Raw genomic sequence first — 27,174 nt, 5'->3', positions numbered from 1 at the left:
CAAATCGTGTACAGCCTCTTCGCGGATAGGCTTACGGCCAATTATTCACGATTCTGCGAAATTACCCGTGAAATGTAAACCAACATAATTTGATTTAAGAAGCGATAACCTGTTTCATTTCAATTTTTCCTTCACTCACGCTGCCCGTTTAAAATTTGCCAATTATCAAGATTGAATTATAATCCCGATGAAATTCTCAGAAGCCTTGTAACTATGTTATCGTAGGCAAGACTCTTGGTCGGTGATTACAATGTGAAAAGATAGATTGTTTTTTCGACGGTGTTTCGACATATGCAAGATATTGCAAGTAATACGCTGTCACAATTTTCTAAGAATTGGCTATAGATAGGATGTAAATGTGTGTGAAAACATATTTGAAACTAAGTTGCGTGGCAAACGTTTTAGAAGAGAAATTTAAACTTACAAATTTGTGTATTTAATGTACTTTCCGATGAACTTACAAAGTGATTTATTTACATATATTACACGCTTCTCAACTTTATATACTACGAATTAACAAATAGAGAAAAAACAAGACCGAATTAAGGAAAGAATAGAATTGTTCGTATATAACGAGCAGTCGTCGATTTTCGTATTCCTTCAAACTGTCCTCTCAAAATGATATTTGTACGCAGCGTTTCTAAACGTCAACTTCAATTTCCACGTCCTCTTCCTCTAGTTCCGACTTACTCCGTTTAACATCTGAGAAATTTTTCAACATCGCAGAATCACTGCCGAGGTTCCGCTGCGGTTCTTGTTGGGTAGAATCCGGCCCAACGGGGGTCGCTAATTCTCCTTCTTTCGTGTGACGCCATTTCATGCGGCGATTTTGAAACCAAACTTTCACCTGGGAACAAAACATCACATTTCTTAGACTTACGCAATTTCAATTAGGATATTTACTGTCATTTGCGCAAAATTTGACAATTTTTTAAATCCACAGTCAGCTTTGCGAGTCCAGTCGCTCAAGTCTTAATACTCGAAAAGTATGACCGATAATAAAAAGTAGAATTTCGAACTTTTAACACCAATAGTTGAACGAGTGTACGCCTATTAAAAAATGACCGGTAATTGGTAATAACTCTTTAAATGTCTGCGAAGCTCGCCAAAAGCACGCATTGCCTACCTGAGCATCTGTCAGACCCAAAGTTGCAGCTAACTGTCTTCTGTCCGGTTTTGTGATGTACTTCTGGAGTGAAAATCTTCGCTCAAGTCCCTTTCGCTGTAACGAGCTGAAGACTGCCCTCGACCACGATCTCTTACGACGAGAGCTGCTCTCCGGATTACTCGATACGACTGCCGACGGTGCCACGGGCACTGAAACCGGAAGACGGTGCATTGCTCAAGTGATACGGATTCGATACTCGTAGTACGTCCTAGTTGTCGATACTTCTTAATATCTGTAGTCAAAAAATTTTGGAGATTTTCGGAAGACTTATTGGAATACATTAATCTTGAGCTTATTGTAGTCTGAAGTCCATCAGAGTTGAGTGATATCACAAAACGATAAGCGAACCGTGGTAACGAGTCAAATACTCCAAATACATGAGCAATGCTCGCTGAAATTAAATGCGCTCCAAATTGCGACTTGGGAATTTCACGTAAAAAATTTTTTTCACGTAAAAGTATATCCTGGAACATACTTTTTTTTTGCACTTATTGGTTTTGATTAATGAGTTGTCAAAGTTGGGGACGAATGAGCTCTGAGTAAAAAACAGCCAGGACACGAAACGTTAATTTTCTCTCAATGCTTGTGAAAAGTATGAATTCGAATTCCCACCGTGAATAGCGACGGTATGTTTCCGAATATCATACATGAAATTGGAGACGAACAAAATGTGCCATTTTCAATTTTGACGTTCCATTTCTGGAATTGGAAATAAAAAAACAACTTACAAAGAAAAAAAAAAAAAAAAACAATAATTCACCTTCGAACTAACATGTGATAAATTTTTCTTGATTTATTATCATCTTTTTAATTATGACCTCCTGAAATGAAACTAATTATTGTCTATACAGACTATCCAAGTTCGAGTAGAAGAACAAAATGAACAAAAACAATATTTTTTTCGAAAAAATTTGACCCCTATTATGTGTTTTGTAAATATTTTCTCGATTTCAGTGCAGAATATTACGACTAGAATCATAAAAAAATTAACTTGACTCTTATTTTTCAAAACTCTGCATGGAATAGCCAGTTGATTTGGTTTTAGAAGATCCTAACCATAACATTAATAATAAATCAAGTCAACTTCGTCCCATGTTGATTAATGCATGAAAATTTTGGTTCTTGTATTGAAAAAAAGATTATCAATATCGAAATTCTTGGTTTTAAATTCAAAATATACTGTAATTATTTACGGCTAGAGTTCAGATTGTTATCCACTGTTTTTTTTTTTTTTTTCTATTTTAGCGTAGAACGAGTGAAAATGGTCATCTTACATTCCGATAATTTTTACCTCAGAGTGAATCATCTTTGAAAAGAAAATATCGTAAGTTGGCAACCGGTAACGCTTCGAAATCTTTAGAAATTCATGAGTCAAAATCAGTGAGTGCAAAGAAAATTAAAAAAAAAAAAAAACCGATTTGGGATATAGTTTTACGTTAAAAGAAGTAACTCAAAGACAATTCTTAGTCGAAATTTTGACTTAAGCAAGAGTCAACCGTTCACGAATGCTTTGAAATTTATCTTCAGTGGTTCGTTGAGAACGTATTCACGAAAAAGGAACTACTTGCGACTTATTAAAATTGGAAAAAAGTTTTTGCCACAGGCGTTGAAAGAGTAGTCGAATAATACAGGATTTCTAAACTTATTGTCAATTCAATTTTTCATAACTTAAATTTTCAATGTGGCGAAATACCGTTGTAATTGAATTGAATTCGTTTGAGTTTAACCGATGCTGCATTTCTTAACTATAACTATAACTCGCGCTATAACTCGCGTTAGATGCACATAATTATTTCATATTTTAGTTGTTCCTGCGCTTCTTTGACTAGTTTGTACGGATGATAAAGTGTGTTACTAAACCCTTAACACAAGTGTGTGTGCGTGTGCGAGTAGATTGAATATAAATTTGATGCAGGACATTTGCAACATATTTGACTAAATCTAACAAGTAACAAGTGTAACGTACAAACGGTGCTGAAATATTTCCCAGTTATACCAACTATTTTTACAAATTAGGATTCAACAACATTCAATTTCAGCCCAGTTCGTCATAAAATAAAAAAAAAAAAAAAAAAAATGGGAACGATAAGTAGAAAATATTTAAAGACTGGATATATTTTCAAGACTCGTCGAGATCTTAAACCGTGCGGCGGAAAGAAAAGAGTCGTGCAACGGGTACGGAAGGGTGGAAAAAGAAAATAACCACAGCGATTTTCATTCTATTTTCTTTCGTACACCCTCCCGGTGGTCGCACGCGTTATAAACAATATCTGGGGTAATAACGCAGGGTAACTCCTCCGGAGAGCCTGTATCACCGTCCTCTAACAAGTATAAACCAGAAGCACGGAGGATCGTGCGGTGGAAGCTGGGCGAGAGAGCGAAGTAGTTAACTATAATACAACAGTGCGGACGATAACGAGAGCTCGGCCGGTTCGGCGTCCCACCCCGGAGATTTCGAGCACTTCTCGGTGATTTAGTGCCCCAGTAAAGTACACAACATATGTACGAATCTAAACACCGCGGCCGCAGGGATCGCTCCAAACGATCTGGCCCACGAAGCACAAATTGCCCGAGCTTCTCGAGCCACCTACAACACCCGCACCGAGAAACCTAAAAATAATTTCGGCACTTCTTAATGGGCGGCCCCAGTTGGTTAGAATTTTTATTACGAGATGGCGGCTAATTTCTTATTTATCGCCGCTCTGAGTTTCGAACAGACTCACGTCTCACCGGGCAAATTGATTGTCCCATTTCAATTCCGTTGCAGTTGCGCCGAAAATTGTCATTGCAGGCTATTATACGCTGAATATATGTGTACATATATATATTTTTGCTGTTTCATCTCTTAACTTCGTTTCGTTTGAGGTAAAAAGTTTTTATTCGGTAGTGGTTGTTATTATCTTAATTGGTCCAACCGTTAAGCGATCGATAAACTATCATTTTTTTCAGTAAGTCTTAATATTTACGTAGCAGTTAATACTAATTTAACACTTCTAGATTTCCCTCTCTCTCCCTCTCCCTCTCGGGAAAATAAAACTAGACGGAAAGAACGTTTTTTTTTTCGAGATACTGTTCATGAAAAAGGAAAAATTATAGGTTCGTTAGTGGAAAAAGAAAAAGAAAAGTATGAAAAATTGATTTAATATTTTTGAAAAAAATGATCGGTTAGTTAGAAAAAGTAACAAAAAGGGAAATGTTCAGGTTTTCCGATAAAACATTGAAAATCGATTCATTTCCGGTAGAGCCAGAAGTTCGGTTAAAACGAGACGTGGCAATTTTTGACGCCTATCATTTGGTTGTGAAATCCTGTAAGTTTGAGATTTTTTCATGCAGCTGTTTCCGGGACCATCGTGGGAATTTTTTGGACAAACCGACAGATTTTACAACTTCGAAATCGTAAAGATTGGCTGAAATTAGAAACAGTGATTTTAGACCGAAACCAATACTTTTATTGTGCAACCAAAGTTGTCGCGAAGTAGAAAAAAAAAACCACTATAACTAATCATTTTTCATTATAATAATTCGTTGTGGAAACCATTGCGGAACTGTGTATTTTGGAGTACATGAAGTTTATTTTATATACTACCAGTCATTATCACTGTTTAGAATAAACAGCCCCGGAGTTATTAAAAATACATGGCGAAAACAACTGTTTATAACGCAGTCTTAACATTAATGATCTCATGATATGTAATTGTAACATTCAACTGTTCGTTAAGTTTAGTTCATCTTATTAATTGAATTAAGGATGAGAATCATGTCATTCTTCTACGGATCCTAAAATTACTAGAAAAGACAAAAAAGCACAGTACAACTGACCGTGGACTAAAATACCATCTCACGTTATTACGAGAAGTACTCGTACAACTGTACTTGAGTTAATTAGCAGCCTACATATCAATATACACCGAAGAACCGTGGGTTACTTTTCACTGTTTAAAACAGTTATAGAATATCGTACGGTTAGGATTGTCAAATATATTTGCAGTTACTGTAGAAACTTCGTAAAACTTGCATCATGACTGTGGGCATAGGAACTAATTTTTGTATTACGTGGAGAAGATTAAGTGTCAAACTGCGCGTGCTTTTAAATTTTTTTAATACATCGCAAAGTGCGGCAACAATCTTATCCCTTTTACGGAGAAAAATCTGATTGGGAAACCATCGAAAAAAGTACCTCGACTTGTTAACGAAATAATTTTCAGTCTGTACCAATATAGTTGTGTTTCATCGATACAAGATAAAAGACACGATGCTTAGCCCTTTAAGAAGTGAATCAAATCTAGCGTTGAAAGAAAAATTTCAACATATTTCGATTCTGTGTCTCTCAAATCGGATATTTGATTTAATCAAAAATTATACGCATGTCAATTATAGTGGACATGTAATTTGTTTCAAGTTTACAACTTCACACTAATAAGTGACAAGTTTGTGTATTTATTTCATAACATTTAAGACCATTCTAAAAACATGTATATTTCTTTTTTTCCACTTATAAAAAAATTAATTTCAAATACCTTAGTTATAAAATCAGAAATGAGAACGAAAATGACACGCACATTATTTTTCTACTACTTAAGCTGCACTTTTTCCGATATAATGGCTTCGTTCAGGTATTGGAACCGTTGACGATACTCGTTCCTTAAAAAAAAATCTGGTTGGTTACAATTTTTTTTTTTTTTCTACGACTTTTCGAAACACACGTCCACCACCGGAACGGACAAACGTTCTGTAAGGGTTAAAATGAGAGGGGATGACGCGGGATTAGCGGACGAAGCGTGCATCCCGCCGATTTATAACTAGATCTATATCTCTGGAGAGAGCAGGTTAAAAGCCGCGAGTGTTTACGTGTGATGTAAACTTGGGGATGGCACTTAGGATGTCGTTTAAACACAGACAGGAAACACGAGAATACCTACTACCGGAGTGTAAATATTTTTCCCTTAGTTGCCATGCAGCGGTCGGTTCGACTAGGTATAAGTATAACCAGCAGCTACTCCTCCGTATGTGAACATTTGTTAATGATGCACAACGCGACCCGGGTCCGTTGTGAATACGGGGGGAAATGCTGTAAATCATTCCATTTTACTTCATTCGGGTAGGTGCCGATTAATTCCCGTTAACGAATTAGTGTTTACAAGAAGAAATCGGGTATTACGAAAAGGATTTACGCGTAGTCACGGTTAACCAGATTTAGTGACAGAATCGTAAGAATAGTCGGGAAGACCGACGAGGCGATCAATCGGCCGACTGTGTGATAATTGATGATCGCTCTTTCGATTTTACGGATCAGGTGACGAATTCGCAATTTATCTTATTCGATGTTACGCCGAGCATAATTTATTCATGATTTATTGTTGATCTCATTGGATGTTCGTACTTACGGTGCACGAAAAATATTCGAATCAACGCTGATTGGTTCTACTTTGCGCTCACGTAATCACCAAAGGTATCAGGCGTGAGGTATTGTTGTGACTTAGCGTTGACGTAGAGATCGTTTTTTATTAATATCCATCAATATTACTTTACGTAATCATAATGATATAATTAAGAAACTTCTTTAATACAAGGAAAAAGTACGTAATTATGTCACTGCGATTATGTAACGTAATGTTGGTGAATATTGATAAAAAATTATCTACATGGCAACACCAAGTCTGTTCCTCTGTAATTCACACAATACAAATATATGGTAAAGATCAAAACGGTCGTTTATGCCTTCGAACTTATGAATGAGTTTCATATCGATTATCAACAATGAACATTCGATAAGCTTCGTATCGGTTGACGAATAATGTTCATTTCTAGATGAAGTAATTTGATTCGAGATGAGACAATTTGTCATAAATTTAGAAAGAATATTATCGAACATTTACCACAGTTAACACGGTCTGATACCTATTTTGTGATAATTTGGACAAGTAGACGCGATTATTGTGATACACAATTATAAATAAGTTACACACACGAGGCGTAACTATGAAATATAATTGAAGACGTGTGAAATACAGTTTAATTTACTAGGGAATCGAAAAGTTGTACGATTTTCTGAACGAGAATAATATTAAGAATAAATTAGCAGTCACGACTACCGAATGTATTTTCAGTATGAAATATACCGTCACTAATTTTAAACACACATATTACTCACTATCGTTACCACACTTGTTTAAGTTGAAGTTCTCAAGTTATCGTGACAAAAAATTATCCCGTAACTTTGTTACAATCTGTGATAAAATTGTGACAGCCAAAATATGAGGATGTTAGATGTTTTTAATAACTACTATGGAAAGGCATTCATTATTCGCGTATGAAGAATATTTACAATTTGCTGACGAAATAATTGTTTCAAGTTTTCACAATCATACTTCTTACACGAATTTTGAAATTCACAAATAAAAATATACACCGATAGAAATTTTGATGGCAACGCCTTTGCTTTTATGCATAGTTATTCATTTTATGCATATTTTATGAATAGTTATTCACAGAGAATTAACAATCGTAATAATCAAATGAACAGACTGTCAAAATCACTATACAATATAGAACAAGTATGTGTACCTAATCGTTACTCATAGTGAAGGTAATTAATTTCCGGATTAGATAGAATCACAGGAAATCATATAAGAAGTCGTTAGAAATCACCTGGAAGGCTGCGAAATCATTGGAAATCAGTGGAAATCACTGGATTTTCACTGATTTCAGTTACCTCGATTGATAACTGTTTATTTCAGAGAGCATTTCAATGATTTTAGTACCTTCAATTTATAATTTTATTTCCAACTGTTAGCTTTATGATTTTCTTGATCGAACGTCCTCTCGTTCTGGATGCAAGAATTATGGGGTTTTTTCCGTTTTTAACTAAATCAATTTGCATAGACCCATTTGTAGACATTTTGTTAAGGGGACACAATCTTTCCTTGCGAATAGGAAAATCAATCAAATAATTATTCAGAATTACAGAAAAAACAAGCCGGAGAAACAGTTTTTTTGAAATACTTGGCATGTCAACGTAAAGGGAAGAGTCTTAAAAACAGCCAAGTGAAAAATCTGAAACTGATAGGACTTGGCAGCCAAATGATAAAGTTTCATATGACAAACATGATTGTTTATTTAAAAAAATTAAGAAGAAAAACTACAAGTTTTTCAATTAAAAACATTGAGAATTTATTTACTTCCGGTAGAACCGGAAGTTCAAATTAAACAGGACGTTTCAATTTTTCATGCCCATCAATTGATTGTGAAATCGTGGAAATTTCAAATTTTTTCATCCATCCGTTTTCTAGATCATCGCGGGAGTTTGTTAGACGCAATAACAGATCGACATCCGGACTGACATTTTCTAAAAACCTGTTTTTCGGATTCTAGAGTTTCGAAAACGTAAAGATTCGTCGAAATTAGAAAAAATGATTTTCGACCGAAACCAATACTTTTCTTACATAATCAGAGATGACGAAAGGTTAAAAAAAATCAGACTCAAATGTACTAAAATATACAAAACATACTCAATGTACATACGAAATCTCGATTTTGATTTTATAAATTCAAATAAATTCTTTCGTACAGTGTACTAGATTATTCGGTGCATACGGTATGGCCAAATTCCTTCGCAGAAGAAAAGCAAGACGAGAAATTATTAGGATGGGCTTCGACCGCCTATCCAATGAAATCAACACACCAAAGTCACCGGTGGTCAAATACCGTTGAATAAGTCTGCCTTTGGTACGATACTTTGTCATTATTCGATATTATTTTTTATCCAATTCATGTAGCATAAATAATATTGAAACGATAATTTTTATCAATTACCATAACTGACAGATTAAATGACAGTCGTACGAAACGATTCTACCCGCGTAGATCTGATTTCGCAATCGCAACAGAATCTTCCGGATTATGGTACCGATAAAAGAGTGGAAAACAATAATTTTCCTTAGTGTAAATAGTGGTTTGAATAATTTTTTTGATTATTCCGAGCCAGGATTTAGTGCCAAAATTGAGACATAAACCGAAAAATTGACCAACGGTAAGAGAAACGTGTTTTTGAGTTTGGCATATTTACCTCTAGCTATCGGTCGCACAAGGGGCGCTCTGTAGGGGTTGTTGTAGCTCTCGAAAATATTGTAGTTGTGGTGCGAGAGGAGCGGAAAATTCGAATGAGGAAAACCGATCGAGGGACAATTCCTGACTGCTTCACAGCTGGCGCAGCCTCCCGGACAAGGGCACGACACCGAGGAGTTGTACAGGATGGGTATCGGCCTTGACACGGGTTCCTCTGAAAATGAAAGTTTTCTTCGCTGCATATGCCGTAACGACTTATTGAGAAATCTCGTAGCTCATCAACGACACGGTCAATTAAACGACACGCGCGCACGCAGGCGGCGGATTAATTTTTAATCGACTCGGCGTTTCGCCTCCGTTTCGATGGTTGCGTTGATCAGACTCACCTTCTTTCTTCGCCGATATTTCGTCCGACAATATCCTGTCCATGCCGAACTTTAACTGTTTCGATGCGTCGTCGGAAACCGATACTCGGGTATCAATGTCCTCCATTTTCGAGCTGCGATTAACTATTGTCATTTAGAAAGGTTGTTATTAAACTTTATCTCTCGAAGGATTGTCGAGTCTGGCGTAATTCTTTTTCCACTGATATTTTCATGGCAGATCAATCGGCTCACTTGGTCACAAAATCATGAGATTCTTTCCTTCCTTCTCTTACCGTTATTCTCCTTCGTATACATTTTAGAAACTCGTCGCGGTTCGATAATCGTCGTGCATTTGTTATCACACAGTTTCACAACAACGGTTTAAAAAATTTGTCGCGATAAATTCGTGCTCGGTTTAATTCGATCGGTTTATCGACATATATTTAGAAAAATAATTTACGTCTCTTCGCGCAATCGCCGATAGCTTGTTTCCATTTTTCTCAACGTTTGCCGACGGATGAAGGAATGAGGAAAATCAGCCGTGGGTTCAAGGAGATCTTGAGGATGACTGAAGTTATGTGAATTTAAACGAGCATAGCTGTTGCAGCAGATGGCTGGACGAGCGTCTCTGCTCGTCGTTGAAGAGATTCGTTGTTTCCAAAATCTTCATCGTGCTTAACCGAGCCGAACGTTCATTGGCTGGCCTGAGATGCGAGGGCGTGGCGCTTCGGAAGATTGGTCCAGCCGAAGTGATCTCCCCGTGGCCGTCGAATATTCCGCTGCGAAAACAATCAGGGGAGCACATTGTTTCGTAAAATATCTGCTCTCAAATCAACTTCCTGTACGGCTAATAGTGTGTATCTTCGCGGGCAAACTTTCCATCGATTATTTCACTCCTTTATCTTAAAAACGCGTAAACGTTCTTCGGATATTATGGTTTATTGTCCGACGGATTATTTACCATTAACCTACGCACGCTGCTTCCGAACCGGTTCAACACCGAAAAAAGAATCACTCTTTGTGCTTTCCATACAGTTTTTGACTGTTTTCCTTTTTTCACCATAACCGGAAATTCATAGTTATGGGCAGGGAAATGATAATAGAGAAAATCTGGCGGTTCTCACTATTCTTGTTGATTATGGTCAGACGATATTGATGACAATACCTGGTTTTAGTGAGAAAAAGTATACTGAAATAAATTATGAGAGTGGCTTACTCTTACACTGTTAAAAATTTCTGTATGAAACTTCTTACACTGTGTTAGAAGTTTTATCCGGATACGCAACAGTGCATTCACCACACATTTACTGTGTATTCAATTTACAAACACAATAAATTTACAACAAAATTTAATGTTATCAAATTACTTTTTTCTGTTTTTCCTATAAATTTTAGTAAAATCAAAAATTTTCATTGTAAATTTCAAACAAATGCATAGTAATTTACGTTGCTGCACTGGATTTGTACAGAAAATGTGCAGTAAATTCACAATCATTTTTAGCAGTGTACGATCGCTCCAAATATCGCTAATTCCGATGAAACCTAATTCATTACTGACACGATTAGTATTATTTACAACGGAAGTATATAGACTGCGAATAAATTATTACGGATCAAATTTATTCTATCGCAATATTCTCCCATGTTCCAGTTACCGAAACTACATAGATCTAATGATCCATTCCATGCAGCACGTTGTTTTATTTTCGATTAAATTTCGGTTTATGATATGGTGTAGAAATATCGCGGTTCTAAATCTATTTTTTTTTCATTGCCTAGCGTTTCGTAGATTTATTTTCACGCTAAGCATTCCAAAAAAAAAAAGAAAAATTTGAAGCGAAAAGAGCGTATGTCTAAGTTCAAAGCCAAAAGAACGTATATATCTGTTTTCTATGTTTAGTTCGAAAATAAGTCTGCGGAACGATTGGCAATGAAAAAACAAAAATTACACGCCCCTTCGGCATTAGCGCCACGATATGTTCGAGATGGGTCAGTAATAGGAATCTGTTTTCTCCTATTTAACCCCGAAAGAGATATAAATGAGTTTTCAAGCATGCAATTGTACAAGAATAAATTAAACACCTCTCCTATATCGCCGCGCACATTTACGGACGTATCTTCAATGTATATTTTATTGGATAACGCTTCGTATGCGCGGAGCTCGAAACCCGATTGCACAGTTTGGTAATTCGTTAAAATTAAAATTGCATCCACGTATAATTTCAACTAATTTAGAGTCCTCGTGGATTCGGCAATAAATCCGATACCCGGGTTTGTTCACCGGCCGTTTATCTCTCTTCCCGTTAATTACGACTCTAACTTCAGAAAGGCTCAAACGCTCAGAAGCAGCTCAAAGTCGTATTTGCCCTGTCCGCGTTACGGCGCTATGGCCGCAACGGGCTCGAGATTTATTGATTTATAATTTTTTGGTGATTATCCGCTGTACGCGCACTCACGTCAATTGATAAAATATACTGTCCGTTTAAGGACTCTCCGATATATGTTTATTATATTACATATTCAATAAAGGTGAGAATCGTGCAGTTACGGCCATTACGGGTCACAACTATTTTTACATCCTCATCCGCCCAGTTGAACAAAGTACTAATTTCCGATTAGCAAATAAGAATTTTGGGAATTTTGGGAATATCGCAGAGATTGCCAAAGGCGGAAGTATATACGCCGTATGTTTTGAAACTCCGATCGCGGTGTCGTGGAGATTTTTTCAATATTATATTTATTTCCATGCGTGCCGATAAATTTCTAACTTCAGTAACCTAGAGCGAAAATTTAGCAACCGTTAATAACTTGGTACGATTTACAGTAGTTTTTTTAGATTGATAATAAAATATCTTTTCCCCAATGAATCTTGGATCTCTAAAAAATAAACTTTGTGAATAATTTATCATTTGTATTATAACGTATGTGGAATTAGATAAATGTCTGTGGGCTTAATATATTTAGAAATAATTTGCAAATCTCTCTTGGAAACAAACGAATGTTAGTCACAATTAGAAAAAGACCATGAGGTAGTTGAAAAAAATAAAAACCATTTGTTTTTTTTACCATAAAAACTGAATTATTAAACAAGTCTTAGATATATTTTTATATCATAAATAGTATACTGAAATAATTCGCTTACGTTAAAAGTTGTAAGAATTTTTTTTACAACCATTTTTTTAATAATAATTCACTTAATTAAAAGTTCCGACATTTTTTTCGCAATTTCTAATGTAAGTGTATTATTTCTGTATATTATGTATAAAAAAAAAAAATTAGAGTACAATTTGCAGGAACACGGCTAAAACTTATTTAAATGATTACGCTACTGTGAAATTGTGAGAAATTGTTCGTTTTTTTCCTTTTTAAGAGATAGTTTGAACGATTAACGTTATAATATGCAATACGAGGATCGATAGTAAGACATTTGAACTCAATTTTTGCACTCAAAAAAAAAAAACAGTGTTCAAACTCGAAACGCGATTTCCGGGAGACTACGTTTCTTTTAACGATGTATAATCGATGAAACGCCTCGAAGTTTAGTACTGTTCAGAAAATTAGATGTAGATAATGGATCGTCGACGCAGGTTCCACTAATTAACGATAAAGTACAAAAGTGAACAAAGCGGGTTAATAATTAAAGATTTCTAATGATATCGCGAGAGATTAGAATGACAACCGAAGCTTTACGAAATCGAGAACTTCAACTTGAACTGCCATGACTTCGCTACTTTGCCTAAACAGATACACATCTTCAAAGGAATCGTATTTTTCGGCTGACGAACGATTATATCGTTATTTCTTGTTCATTAATTATCAATAATGATGCAACATATTCTTAACCGAAAACGTCTAGAAGACTTGAGGATCTTTTTTTTTTCGTCACCGAATAGCAAGAAAGCTTCATCAGCCAAAAGCTGATACAATGTAGTTCTATGATGATTATTAAATTTGATTATTAACAATGATTAAATTCTTTCTATTGTTTCAAACTACCAATACTTGCGATTTCACGTACGGATACCCTTAGGATCTTAGTATTTTAATAGTATCTACTTATGCATAAAATATCGTTAAGGTAAGTATTCGTAAAATGCATTTTTACACTAATCATCCCCCCATAGCCTTTGTACGAAATTTACAATGTACAATGATATTTTTCACGTACAATAAATCAACGAATATCTACGATCATTTTGCAATATTCTCCTGAATTTGAAAGATGAAAGCGAAATAATGGTGTCTTGAGAAGAGGTGATAAAAAAAAAAAAACAAGAAGAAACCGATAAAAAGATAAAATTGTTAGATCGGAGCGGATTTCCGTCACAAAAACTACGGAACGACGATTCAGGAAACGCAACTAACGTTGCTCGTTCTGAATTCTATTAAAACAGTCATATTCCCTCAAACGAACGAATTATTTGAAAATTGCGATGGTAAAAACTAATTACTAAAAATTTCTGTGATCAATTGATGAGGTCAGCATATCAGAGCTCAATTTGATGTCGAACCATTTTTTGAGAATTCATTTGCAAACGTCAAAATGAGTCAAAATGAGTTTCGGTGTTAAAAAATCGTAGAATAATGCTAGTTCTATAACGCTACACATTACAATGATTGGGATTTTTCATATTCAAATATACGTTTGTTTTACATTTCTTTTTCAGTATTCACGCAGGATATCACTGAAATTTCATTTAATTTTATTGGCTTCATTCGCGCTTTTGATCTTTTGCTGCAACGTTTTTTCTATCGGACTGTGCTGTTGATATATTTTCGAAGCATCACAGTTACGCGTTTTCCAAGAACTAGGCATCGCGGATCATAAAATCGAGACCGAAGAGAACATATAAAAAAAGTGTTGGATATAAATTGAATGGAAATATCACACGACGCGTAGAATTACATTATTTTTACATGAAAACAGTAAAATAGAAACAGAAAAAAAAAACCACTCGAACGTGTTGATAACTTTACGAAAAATTTTACATTGAAAAAAACGTAATTGCCAGTAAATTCTAATCAAATGAGAATCGTTGCAATAATAATTTAAACATCGATAGATTACAAATGAATTCGGTATTCAGTGTAACTATAATTGTCAGTATTCCATTTTCTGGTTTAATGCGACGTTAAATCTGTTCGTTTAGTTGTTAAAATTTTTTCAACCAAGCACGATCTTGACATGAATCTATTTCATACAGATATTCCAGGTAAAGGTAAAAAAACGAAAAGGCATTTTCATTCATCGCCCATGATTATATAATTTTCGGTTAAGGTGAAAAATGAATAAATTATACCGTCATCGACTATACCAGCATAACCACAACCAGAAATTACTCTCCACGCAGGGTGTCTTACAGAAAGCACAGGGCTAAGACGCGTGTTTAACGGTTAATTATATCAATTCGGTCTCAACTTAGGGATGCGTAAGCTGCAGCAGAGACGTGGTCGTAATTACTCTATAAAACACCGGGCTGACTCGAGCTGTGTTAAGGGAAAAACGTACGTACGTACGGTATGTATAATATACAGATACGTATGCGCACGTGTGTACGACGAAAGAGGATGATTATATCTCTTGAAGCCATATGGTTATCTTTGTATACCGGGACGTAGCATTCGGTATATATACACCGAGTTAAATGTTTATTTGGACAGCCATGTTTGAAGCGGGTTCCTCCGCCCCCACGCTCGCTTATCCCGAATAATATGTACACAACTTCGTACCTCTATTCGATTTTATTAGGTTTTAAGATTTTCGATACCTAGCCTGGCCGCTCCGTCGAAGACGAAGGTGTGAAAATAACGCGGCTTTACTTCCGCTTCTTCGCTATCGCTGTCTTCCTAAATTTATTATTCGATGATTAACAATTCGAGCCTCGTAATCATTATTTGTACCGTTGATGTACTCGAAACCCGACTATAACACTTTGTGCCCGTTTTGCCAACAATGATTTATTTCCACTTTGACTAGAACATGCTGTCGATTCATGTATTGGAATTATGGTACTGTGAATAAATTATTTTTAACATTTCTTTTTCTTTTTTTTTTTTTTTTTTTACAAATCAACTACAGTTTAGCTTCGGTGATCTCATTCTAAGTTTTACTAAGAAGTGCGAAAATTAGTGGAAAATACTCCGCAGTTATCCAGATAAATAACAAAAACAAAAAAGTCATGTCTCGAAGTCACGATGAATATATTTCATCTGACATGCTTAATTTTTTTGCATTAAGTATTTATGCATTTGTCAAATTCGATACGCCACGGGTTTCGTCGCAATAAAATAATACATTCAATTATGACCCTTTTATAAATTAGAAATGAATAATATAATGAAAGAAAAACTACACGCATCATTTTTATGATCTATTCAAACGTATATTAGCTAAAATCTGAATTAATATTGAAGATAAATTATTTAGTCATCATTATTATTACTACTTTTATTCTATTCATGAGAACGAGGCTTACTTGTATTTCACCTCATAAACGAGTCTTGATGAAGTTAATGAACGGCGATGTAATAATTGAAATAAGTCAGTGGTATATATAGGGAATTCTATGCCTATTTGACCAACTTCTGACCTTCTACATTTCTGACTTCGTTTAAAAAAATTTCTAAAATTGTCCCAACTCTGAAACAGTACCCTGATTTTTTCGGATTTTCAGTTCAACTGCTTAATTATTTATGAATATTTAAAGTAATTTTGAAAAGGACCTCATTCAGAATTCTCAAAGAATTCTCAGAAGCTGTATTTTCTGCTTGAAACATTTCCAGACCAGCCCCACAGTGGGCTGACTTTTTCCCATTTTTTTCAGCAGTTTCAATTTTTTCTCCTAAAACGAGCTAAAACATTGTTTGAACGTCTTAAAAATTTGCGAAAAATTCTCAAAACTTCTATCTTTCACTTAGAACATCTGTAGACCGGTTCCATAATGCAACGATTTTTGTCTATTTTTTTGGCACATTCAACTTTTTCTTATCCACTTCATAATGAAACCAGTCCGGAAATATTCTAAGTGAAAAATAGAAAAATAAAGAATTTTTCTCAGTAATTCTCAGTCGATTCAAACAACGTTTCGATCGATCAAAAAAATTGAAATTGCTTAAAAAAAAGCCCATAGTGGGCCTCGTCTTGCAATGTTTGGAAAAGAAAATATAATTTTCCAGAATTTTGTGAGAATATCAAAAGAGATCCTTTTCAAAATCACTCTCAATATTTATAAATAAGTAACCAGTTGAATAAAAAATCTGAAAAAATGTGCGGTACTATATCAGAGTTGGGAGAAGGGCAGAAAAAATGTTTCAACAAAATCAAAAACGGTGAGGGTCAGACTTTGGTTGGGTTCGCATGGAATCCCGTTCCACTCGTCAACATGTGAGTAACTATCGTTATACGAAGGACCGAGTTGCGACACTGAAAGACTCAATATTCATAAAAAGTGCTCGTGCGAGCGTAGCAGTGCTTATATTAATTAAATATGAATTCCTGAACACGTTGGACCACCAGTCGTGCACTGCGGGGAGTTCCCACTTCGAAATAAACCAGGTGTTGAACGTATATAGATATTCGTGGTAAATATCTGTAAACCAGCAAGCCAGGTATACATCTCCATAGTCGATGTGATGTAACTTATGGGATTCGAGTAATGGGGAAACGTATTCGGTATTATGATCGCCTCGTCTTGTTAGAAGATTTCATTTCATTTTCTCTAACGTGACGTATAAAAAGGTATTTTTGAAGGGCATTTTTCATTAGATATCAGCGCGTTTAACACACGGAAATAAAGATTCCGTCAAAGTTATTCTACGATATTTTCTGTTGTAGCTTGTTCCAATCGATTCCGGATGTGATTCTGTAAACCTTTTTATAACGTCCAGCAGCTCAAAAAGCTTTGAATCAACATTTCGTTTAAAATCCTCAAGAGGAATTCCATCTACTTTATGATACGGAAAAATTTCACAGTATATTCTGTTGGAGATTATTTGGTATAACTATTTTCTATCATGAAACATTTATTCAGACGAAATTTTTATTAACGCTGCAATACGATTGCCTAGAACTAAATGTTTCCGTGTCACATTGACTACGAATATTGGTTTCTAATAGTAATTGACGATTGAAAAATGTAATAATAAAACGTACACTCGTGAAATGAAATACATGGTTCAATTATACAGCGCGTAGCCTTCCGACAGCATAATCATCCCTTCGTACAATCTTTCGGTGTTGAAATCATTCTCCATCGGATCTTGAAAAGCTGATCTCTTGGGCCGTTTCACCGCAGTTTGCAGTCCCTGGAACAAAATACTGAAATTAAAAACAGAATCGATACATCGATGCTTCCATTCAAATTGGTTTTAAATTGTCAAAAATTATATTACGTTCTACTTGACGGTAGCTCAATCTATCTTGATGACTATTTTCTGCAAAAATATTGGAATAGATCCTCTTTTTTCGGTAATCAATTCAATGTCTTCGTTCGTTCGTCACAATCAATATCGAAACAATGTTGTGAAACTGTATGTAAACAAAAGCGATTGGGGGAATTCATAGGAAACAGTCTTCTGTAAAAAATGATAGTGGAGATGCAGTAAAAATGAAACAAGCCGATATAAATTAAAAATGGGAAAACAGTGGGTTACGCCCTTTTGGTTTTTGCCCCTCGACAGAAGGCTGGTGCTTTCTGTTTTTTTATTTCTCAAGGGATTTTCATAGCTGCCCTGGTTAAAATTATTTCTAGGATTTTCTGCGAATTTTTAAATAAATTGGAACACTTCGTGCAGTTTTGTACAAGAAATTGTTTTCGCACAAAATTGTAAACATCCATAGTTTCTCATAAAAACTTGTATTTTCGTGACGATTTGCATTGTTTCAGTAAAAAATCTACAAAACACTCCAATTTTTAATGAAAATTAACAATTATTGATGAAAAACAAAGCATATTTACAATTTTACAATTTCTGTCAAAATTCGTAGTAATAGAAATTTTCACCAGGGTGACGATTATAATAATTCCATAAATAGGTGCTCGGTGTCACAATCTCTTCGTAAAATCAGATAACAGAATGAATTTTTAACCAGCTATCCTCAATTAAAATCGAGCTTGATTGTACCTGCAGAAATATAACGTTTCCTTGCTGGGCGACTGCGGCATTTCTCCTTATGGCAGTGATGATAAGAGTCAAAAGGTACCCTCCGAACGCGAAGAAGGACAGGGCAGTGATAGCCAGCTGGAAGAACTTGGATATTTTCGAGTTTTTACTCCACCCGTCTTGCCAGTAGTCGTCGTGACGTCGAACACTTTTTGAATACGGCCTCGTAAGCGGGAGCGCAACTGGCAGAATCGACGAGGAGCGTTCAAAATCGGTTTGCAGAGTTACGTTGTCCTCCTGCGACTGGTCTGAAACGCAACGAGTGATTTATGACGATTGGGACCCGTTGGGCAGACCCAATTTTTATTCAGAAATCAAAAGTTAAGAAACGAGAAAAATCCGTTTGAAAAATCCCCGGCAATGTTGTTTGCGTCAATAATAATTAACACGACTGAAACAATACACCCGCTATATGCATTGGAATCGCACAAGCTATGTATTCGTGTGACGTCAACAATTTGAGAAATGATTTGTCAATCAGAACGATCAAAATAGTTAAACTCTGGCATTTTGTGCGAGCTCAGTTTGCTCGCTGGTCTGATTCGTTAACGGACTGTTCACTAAAAATATGCAATAAGATCATCGAAATTCATTCATTTATGTTTGATGAATTGTCGGGAAAAAGCTTGATCCCACACACTCTGAGGTCTATCTAAAAATGACGTGAGATAAGTGAAAATTAAACATAACATTTAATTTTCAGGATGATTACGATAACTTTCTTTCTTTAAATAGAAGATTGAAAAGTTGAAAACGGGTATAATTGTTCATATGCCTGCAAGATTGCACCAATCCCATTACGCCAAAAGAATAATAGAGAAACGAACCCTGGTCGATGGTGAACACCGATTTCATGTGGATCAATTTATCCATCGGCAGCTGACTCAGGCTTCGAACCTCGTTAAAGAATAGTTCTAAACCAACATCCGCCGTGGCCAAGGCACTCACCGCGCACCCAATTAGTATAAACAGTTTATTCCACATCGCTTATCACTTCTCTGATTTTTTTTTTTTTTTTTCTTCTTGGGCAATCGGAGTTCAATCAGCGACCGGTCTCGATTTATTTTCTGTAATTAGTTCACGAGCTTTCCTGCACGAGACTAAAACAGATTTGTACAGATTACATGGATCGTATCGAATTTTTATCAAGTTCCAATAGAATATTGATATCAGGTAGGATGTAAAACCCAGTGCTGTTGTTGTTGTGGTAAACAATATACAATGAAATCTCGAAATTCTGTTATCGGTAGAAAAAATCTGCCCACACTTTAACCGACTTAAACTGTGACATCGGTAAGATGAACGTTTGAATTTTAATGATATAATATAGTTGTAGATCAGGCAAATTCTAGGATTTTTACAATCTATATCCAATAGTGTAGACAATGAATAAAGAAGTCTTAGATGGGCACCAGCGTAAAACTCAATTGTAGCGGTACGCAGACCGCGACTTCGAAGCGAGGAGCTTAACTGTTAAATTCCAACTTGAAACGAGCGAAGTCGCAGATAGAATATGCATGCTCGGCAAAGCACGAAACAAGTAGACCAGGTAGACTGAAAAGAGACGAATACTGACGCGTGACGATGAGGTGATTACGTAATTACCCCTTGTGACTCCGTTAAAAATGAATCCCTGGCGGCGTATTTGCGTAGGACAAAAATTGTCCAATGGTAATAACGTCAACTTAGGCGGCCTGCTTCGAGAAAAATTTAACCGCACTTTTTCAGAACCTGCAATGCCAATTTTCAAAGAATACTTGAGTTTTGATAAAGCAATAGCTATTGTCACTCGGAAATTTCAAATTTGGACTGAACCGGTCAGATTATTGATCCGTAATCAAAGCGTGATCGCACTAGTGCTTCGTGATGTTAATTTTAAAAACATGTTAACCATCTAATTACGTAAATCTAATCCATCACTTCTCATCTTGTTCGAATGTGAATCATTTTTTTTTTCACTAATCGCTTGCAGTGGATTCTTTCTTCAGCCACTAGACTTTACAATCACCGAAACGTTCTTTGCTAAATTTATATCTACGTGCAAAAACCTATAGACGCAAATCAAAATTCTTTTCAGGCGACTTTTGAAGAATAAGCCCACAGTGTACATAGAAAGTAAACAATCCAAGTTACGGAAGAAAACGGTTTCGGAAATCTTAAAAAAAACAACAAAACAATAATAATATATATGTTACATCTGAACGTTCTTTGTCCCAATTTACTGTTTTTGATTTTCACATACGAGGGGATCGATTTCTTAAATAAAATCTAAACTCAGTCAGTTTTAGTTTCACGAGTCAAACCCTGGATTCATTGTTTTTGTAATGCAGCAATTTCTTTCCGACCTGTACGACCGATGCATCGTTAACTCGAAGCTACAAACAGCGCGATCACGAGGTGTGTACTTGAAATCGAAAGAGGACGGGAATTGGGCGCAAGGCTACGCATCTGAAGCATAACTTATTCTTGGCTCGACTAAGAAAACGGCGGGCACTGAGTACAACAATCCGTGTATTCGTTCTCAGTGTGTATTTTATTGTTAGCAAAACGCAATCCCGTCCAAGCGATTCAAACGTAGGTTGCAACCCACGCGACAAAGATCAGTGATTTCGAGGTGATTTGCTTCTGACAAACCTTTCGTTACACTTGGAAAAAAACTATCACTCCCTGATAGATTCGACAATTTCATGTCCTTTCGATAAAATAAGCACCAACAAAAAACCAAGAAAATCACACATCATCTGGCGAGGTTATTCTTTTTAAACTGCGTATAAATTCACGTCCGTGTTCCGAAGGGACTGAATACACTGTGTAGGTACATGGGAATTAGGTAAAATTAGCTACAGGTTCACATCTGTTAGAAAGAAGTTAGCGGTGAGTATGATTGTTACGTGACTATCAGCGTGAAACTCAATTTCCGCGGTGTGTGGACCGCGACTTAGAGGCGAGAATTGTTTAACTGTTAAACTATGTCTCGAAACAAGTTACGAGAAACTGGAGACGACACGCATGCTCGTTAATTCGCGAAGGAAGTAGACCAGGTAAAATGGACAAAGGTGGATACCGCATGATAATCACGACGCGCAATAATGAGGTGATGTTGTAATCATCACTCGTGATTCCGTTAGCAGTGAAGACCCGGAGGTGAAAACTGCAGTATCGAACAAATTGTCTTGTCGCGAGGATGTCGACAAATGCGATGCTTCTCCTTGGCCTCGGTCTTCTGTCTTTTGCCCACACTTATGCAGCAGTGCAACGTCCAGGTGAGTGGACAACAATTTTTTGCAGAGCCCACACGTGGAGAGAAATTTCGAATCGTGGTTCACACTTCACAGCACTCAACTACATGCGTTCATTAATAATAATTACCGAAAATTTTGTCAATCTAGGTAGAGAGTGAAAATGAGTTTTACGGTAGACGGCTATAAAAAATTGAATATGTTCTACTGCACTTTTAGATTATTGTTATTTGTACGATATTTTCTTGTAACTATTGTGATGGTCTGATGTTGATGCAACAACAAATTGAAGGTCTTATTGAATTTAAGTTGCGGTATAATACAACTGTAATCACATTTTGCTCGAACTTTCTAGTAACTATATAATTGAATTTTTTCCTAGTGTGTAATCATAGCGAGCAGTCGAGTCACCGTAAAATGAGCAAGTAAGAACGTTGGGCACTTTTCAGGGGTTTTGGATACGATTAAATCGGGTTTGGAATATGCTAGCAGCTACATTGACATTGCTAAGGATATAGCTGACCTTGTCGCTACAAGCTTGGGACACGAGAAACGAAATCGTGGTGATAATGGAAGTGATCAACCCAGCGAGAACTTTGCTGGAAAGAAAAAATATTTTGGAAACCAGGGTCTGGTGGCTGCTTTTTTCAAGCTTCTTGGTCTTGATCCGACCAAGATCAACGCCATCGCCGTTAACAGCGCAATCTTTCTGGCTCAAATGGTTCGTTTCGTTCTGGATATTTTCGGGCAGTTAGTCTTCTTCTTTTAAAGCACTTGCTGATTGGTTTTTTTTTTGTTCGTGTCCGGTAAAGAATACACAAGTCAATACGTGCCGGAGGTTGTAGATCTTAAAGATACCTGAAATGTAGATTTGGAAAGAAAGGTTTTGTAAACCTTCTGAAGGTTCTAAATAGTTAAAATTCCGAATCATTCAATGTTCAAAAAAGACATGCAGCCTCACTCCGCGTGAATGCCTTACATAAATTATTCGTCGTCAATTTGAATCATCGGGAATTTCTACCCTGTGAACATTCGAATCGGTCAAAACTATGTAAAGTTGGGAATTCCAACGCGCGTTCAAAATTTTAATTCAGATCAAGATCAGGAACTGATGCAAACTTGAGACGACATCTTTTTTTCTGACCATTTCGTGATCATCTGGTAAATAATTGTTCAAACAATACAACGTGGGTCTCGCAGATTAGTACTGCCTTCAACTTGAAGTCAAAACTCGATCGATCGAGAGGAATGGACTTGAAATTAGAAGAGGATCAAGATCCATTGACAGAGGATGGTAATTGGATCCGAGGTCCGATGCGGCTTATTCTTGATTCGACGAACGAAAGGGTGAGCATTGTATAGTTTGTGTACTTGTGGACGAATCCACCACAAGGAGTCGGCCGCTCAAGCAATCATTGTGTCACCCCTTATGGTAGTCAATTTGTAATCATTGTAATCGCGCTGAAATCATGAAAACTTCTGCAATCTAGAAATAATTTTTTAGTAATGTATTCATTTGCCATCGTATAGTAATCATTTTGATTACAGTAATCATGAAATCTTTAAAACTTTGACCTTAATTATACGAAATTTGAAAGTCATACCAGTCAGATAGAGTCGTATTCGTTGTTCGTCAGCAAAATGATATCATGTAATGTCACGTAACTTGTCTATAGTCATACGTGTATAGTCAAATTGTAATACTTAAAACAGGAAACCTTTCGGTAATCATAAAAGTTTTATGCGATCTCTGTAGTCTGCAATCACTGTGTCACTTTCTGAGCGGCTGACCCCTCGATTCGCTGACTTTTGGCCAGTTCTTTAGGATCCAACTTTCGAACTGATTGAAAAGTTGTGTTCATGCTCTTTGAACACCCTCGATCTACAGATCCTCTTTAACTCATTTGTTTCGCGAACTGTTTTTATCAGTACCATATGTACTACAACATTGCATCATCAACTTTGGTCTCGGACTTGAGTATCTTTTGAAAATAATGCCTCTTCCCAGATTTTATCATCGCCTTTATTTTTATTTTTTTGACGTGCTTTCACTTACGATTAGTTCACTCCGAGGACCCTTTTAATCGATATTTTGACTTCACGAGTGACCTTTCGTAACATTGGTGTCATAAGTGCGATCTTTCACTGACGAATTTTGATTAAAATTACATTCAAAAATATGCAACAATAATTTTAATAGCAACAGATCTTAACAAAAGTATTTCGAAGCCTACAGAGTCTCGTAAAACGGGTACTAGAAGTCAAGACTATAGAACGATCCCGACTCCAGGACGAAGGATCTCTCGGACTACAGAAACTTTTTTTTTTTTCAAACCATCACCCGAGGTCTGATGTCATTCAAAAGGGAAGCAACATTTTCCCAGTTTTTCGTCGAATAAAGCTGATATTCTCTTCAATGGGATCATATTAAAATTCAATTCACGGTCATGGTGCAGAAGATGATTTCGAAATCTAGGAGCGTGACGAAAAACTCCTGAAGGATGGAATTCAAAGTACACCGCGAGCCGCAGAGAATGTATAACCTAGAGCTATCCAACATCTCTTTCAATTTCGGTGATAACTTTTCTCGTATTGTAAATGGTTACGAAAGAATTTCGAATAATATGGAGAACGACAGATTACTTTAACTTCAGAAGTTGGATCACAGAAACGAATGAATGAAGTTTCTCATGATAAGATTCGGATTACTAACTAACAGTGTAAAAAAAAATACTTAAGATGGTACTATTAAGTGGGCTATTTACGAATAATAATTCAAAATGATTAGTCGTCGCGATAATTACGGTTCGTGATTTAAAAACGTTAGTCGGTCATGCTTTACCATATTCTTAAGGCTAGGGTAGAGATCAAATAACTGAATTCAAATTTATAAATTCATTGAGAGATCCTGAATTACAGGACCATTCGAGGCTCGCAGTCTCTTCGTCACTGCGTGAATTGGGCGGATCCGAATTCTTGAAGAAGCGAAGTTATATGCGTATCAAATATCGCGGAGCAAAATTTTTCAAAAATTCTTCACTTTCAAAAGCATTGAAATAGAAGTTTGGAAAAAATAAAAATGTTTTTGTATACGGACACTGCAGAATAAAAAAATAAGAAAACGAATTGGCCAAATCAAAAATGGTCGGGTCAAAAACTTGATGGCTTCATTCGGAATGCCCCATATATGAGATGGGGAAAGGTCGAAAAAACCTGTGTTTTTTTAGTCCCTGAGGATCTACTTTCAAGGGGATTCATTTTAAGGCCTGAAATTTTTTTGATTTTCATATTATGTAATGTACACTATGATATGCTATCCAAGTTACAGTCCAATCGAAAATTTCAACTTAAAAAACTGGCCGGAAGTTGGTGGATCCGCCCATATAATTAGTTTGATGTTCTTGAATTTACCTGTCTTACTTGAAAACGAAAACGGCAATACAGAGTTTGAATTCTGTCGATTAGTGAAAAGGAAGTGTCAAGGAAATGTAAATTAGCATAAATAAGTATGCATAAAATATGACATTATTCCAAATTACATTCCCGTCACAGTTCCTTGGCTATTCCGCATGCTCCATTTTCGTTCGATGACGAAGTCAAGTCATCCGTATCCAATCTTCCAGATCCAACGTCTCGTCGCCCAAGCTAAGGACGAAAACTTGCCAAAGCACCTCGTCGATCGCATAGACGGACTTGACACGGATTGTGTTCGTCTTTTCGTCTGCAAGGCTGCGCCGGTTATTTGGGCTGCCCAAAATTCCCTGCGTGGAAAAGGAAACGGAAGTAAGAAATGGGACATGACTTCGTGGCTCCCTTCCAGACTAGAGTTTCAGGAAAATGGAGACAAGTGCGAAGAAAATCACACAGCTTGTCGATTGTTCCCAGAATCGTAGGTTTTTTACACGCTACACGTCGCCCAGGAACATTGTATTGTGTATTGTACATGGAATGAGAAATATATGTATATATATAGATCCGCTCTTTAACGGTTAACGGTCAAGTTAACGATGTATAGTATTTCTGAATATATCTCAAACTCTGGATATTTTTAAGCGATGTGAATACGTAGAATTTTATGATTGCTCAATTTCAGTTTAGTGAATTCGCTGTTTCCTGCAGGCAGTTTACGAGGATGGAATATTGCATCATCGTTGGTTTTTTATAAATATTCACATTAACAGATGAAAATGTAAGTTTAAGACAAATGCATAAAATATCCAAAAATCTGGATACGGCTTTTAAAGATTGAAACGAAAACTGGTCCGCTGCTTAAGGAGGGACTCTAAGGTGGAGGTTGTTTTTTCACCTCATTTTCTAGAATTTTTTTTCTAAAAATCTTTAACGAGTTTGGGATTCGGGTTTTCGTGGTCAATAATATAGTATTTGGACTATCTTTCGGAATTTTTTTTTTCACAATATTACGAAATCGCGACTGCAGACATAATAGCATAGAAGTGTCTATGGTGCAAACTATAATCGTGTCGATATTTCAGAAATTCGGAATTTCACATAACTTTAAAGTCGAAGTATCACTTTTTCACAAAGTTTTTACTACATTCTTATCCCGTAAAGTGGGCCCAGGCGGGCTTGGGAGCGTAGGAGGGTTCTGCTCTATCGACTCTACCTAACGGGCTCGCACCGACATTCGTAGCAGCCAAAGAAGTGTCGGTATAAAAACTTGAGATTCAGTCGGGACAACGTAAGTACCTAAGACTACTTGTCAACTGCGACTTAGAAATGTCGATCAGCTCGATCATTCCCGTGAGAAGGAGCGTTACCGCGTCCACCGCCAACCACCCTCAACTACCTCCGAGCACCTCCAACCACCGTCAACCGCCTCCGACCACCTTCGTCCTCCACGTCCACCTGGTCCCCCTCCTCCTCCTCCTCCACTCCCTCGTCGTCCTCGACTACCTCCGAACACCTTCAACCACTTCCAAAGACCTCCTATCACCTCAAAACACCTCCTACTATCTCCGTCCACCTTCTACCACCCCATGCTACCGCCTACCACCTCCTACCACCCCTAACCACCTACTATTTCCTACTATTTCCGAACACCTCCAACCACCCCTTTACACCTCCTACCACCTTCTACCACCGCCAAACTCCTCCTACCACTTCCTACCATTTCCGAACACCTCCAACCATCTCCGACCACCTTAGTCCTCCTCAA

At 36.6% G+C, this 27,174-nt stretch overlaps 3 protein-coding genes across 9 annotated transcripts; 1 reads left to right on the top strand and 2 right to left on the bottom strand.

The window, feature by feature from the left end:
* Positions 1-147: 147 nt before the first annotated feature.
* LOC107217925 (H2.0-like homeobox protein) lies at positions 148-10,211 on the bottom strand. Its single transcript, XM_015655635.2, has 4 exons — positions 9,619-10,211; positions 9,234-9,446; positions 1,127-1,317; positions 148-847 (listed from the first exon to the last, which is right to left on the bottom strand). Exons 1-4 carry the CDS (start codon positions 9,749-9,751, stop codon positions 641-643), a joined length of 744 nt encoding a protein of 247 aa, XP_015511121.2. The 5' UTR covers positions 9,752-10,211; the 3' UTR covers positions 148-640.
* LOC107217378 lies at positions 6,404-26,337 on the top strand. 4 transcript variants are annotated; one of them, XM_046743982.1, is made up of 5 exons: positions 6,404-6,461; positions 21,891-22,022; positions 22,448-22,719; positions 23,199-23,345; positions 25,622-26,337. In XM_046743982.1, the coding sequence occupies exons 2-5, from the start codon at positions 21,944-21,946 to the stop codon at positions 25,889-25,891; spliced, it is 768 nt and encodes a 255-aa protein (XP_046599938.1). In that variant the 5' UTR covers positions 6,404-6,461; positions 21,891-21,943; the 3' UTR covers positions 25,892-26,337. The 4 variants fall into 4 exon arrangements, with proteins under 4 accessions (XP_046599938.1, XP_046599939.1, XP_046599940.1 ...); XM_046743983.1 differs by lacking the exon at positions 6,404-6,461 and adding an exon at positions 21,359-21,373 and having other exon boundaries at positions 21,888-22,022; XM_046743984.1 differs by lacking the exons at positions 6,404-6,461; positions 25,622-26,337 and adding an exon at positions 24,235-24,444 and having other exon boundaries at positions 21,777-22,022.
* Positions 16,887-21,519, bottom strand: LOC124295134. 4 transcript variants are annotated; one of them, XM_046744000.1, is made up of 4 exons: positions 21,350-21,363; positions 19,587-19,859; positions 18,721-19,007; positions 16,887-17,901 (listed from the first exon to the last, which is right to left on the bottom strand). In XM_046744000.1, the coding sequence occupies exons 2-4, from the start codon at positions 19,741-19,743 to the stop codon at positions 17,773-17,775; spliced, it is 573 nt and encodes a 190-aa protein (XP_046599956.1). In that variant the 5' UTR covers positions 19,744-19,859; positions 21,350-21,363; the 3' UTR covers positions 16,887-17,772. The 4 variants fall into 4 exon arrangements, with proteins under 4 accessions (XP_046599956.1, XP_046599955.1, XP_046599954.1 ...); XM_046743999.1 differs by lacking the exon at positions 21,350-21,363 and adding an exon at positions 20,172-20,274; XM_046743998.1 differs by lacking the exon at positions 21,350-21,363 and adding an exon at positions 21,394-21,519 and having other exon boundaries at positions 17,640-17,901.
* Positions 26,338-27,174: the final 837 nt, after the last annotated feature.

Source organism: Neodiprion lecontei, chromosome 6 (genome assembly GCF_021901455.1).
Source record: "Neodiprion lecontei isolate iyNeoLeco1 chromosome 6, iyNeoLeco1.1, whole genome shotgun sequence".
Lineage (NCBI taxonomy): Eukaryota > Metazoa > Arthropoda > Insecta > Hymenoptera > Diprionidae > Neodiprion > Neodiprion lecontei.
This window is presented reverse-complemented; position numbering and strand designations above follow the sequence as displayed.

Excerpts from the sequence above, each read along its gene's own strand:
- LOC107217378 (XM_046743982.1), top strand. The coding sequence starts at position 21,944 with ATGTCGACAAATGCGATGCTTCTCCTTGGCCTCGGTCTTCTGTCTTTT. Across the intron at positions 22,023-22,447 it reads TGCAGCAGTGCAACGTCCAG|GGGTTTTGGATACGATTAAA; the intron begins GTGAGTGGACAA and ends GGCACTTTTCAG. Across the intron at positions 22,720-23,198 it reads CAATCTTTCTGGCTCAAATG|ATTAGTACTGCCTTCAACTT; the intron begins GTTCGTTTCGTT and ends TGGGTCTCGCAG.
- LOC124295134 (XM_046743998.1), bottom strand. The coding sequence starts at position 19,743 with ATGTGGAATAAACTGTTTATACTAATTGGGTGCGCGGTGAGTGCCTTG. Across the intron at positions 19,008-19,586 it reads GGTGTTCACCATCGACCAGG|ACCAGTCGCAGGAGGACAAC; the intron begins GTTCGTTTCTCT and ends GTTGCGTTTCAG. Across the intron at positions 17,902-18,720 it reads GAAACGTTATATTTCTGCAG|GGACTGCAAACTGCGGTGAA; the intron begins GTACAATCAAGC and ends ATTTTGTTCCAG.
- LOC107217925 (XM_015655635.2), bottom strand. The coding sequence starts at position 9,751 with ATGACAATAGTTAATCGCAGCTCGAAAATGGAGGACATTGATACCCGA. Across the intron at positions 1,318-9,233 it reads TGTGCGACCGATAGCTAGAG|TGCCCGTGGCACCGTCGGCA; the intron begins GTAAATATGCCA and ends TTCCGGTTTCAG. Across the intron at positions 848-1,126 it reads TGGGTCTGACAGATGCTCAG|GTGAAAGTTTGGTTTCAAAA; the intron begins GTAGGCAATGCG and ends TTTTGTTCCCAG.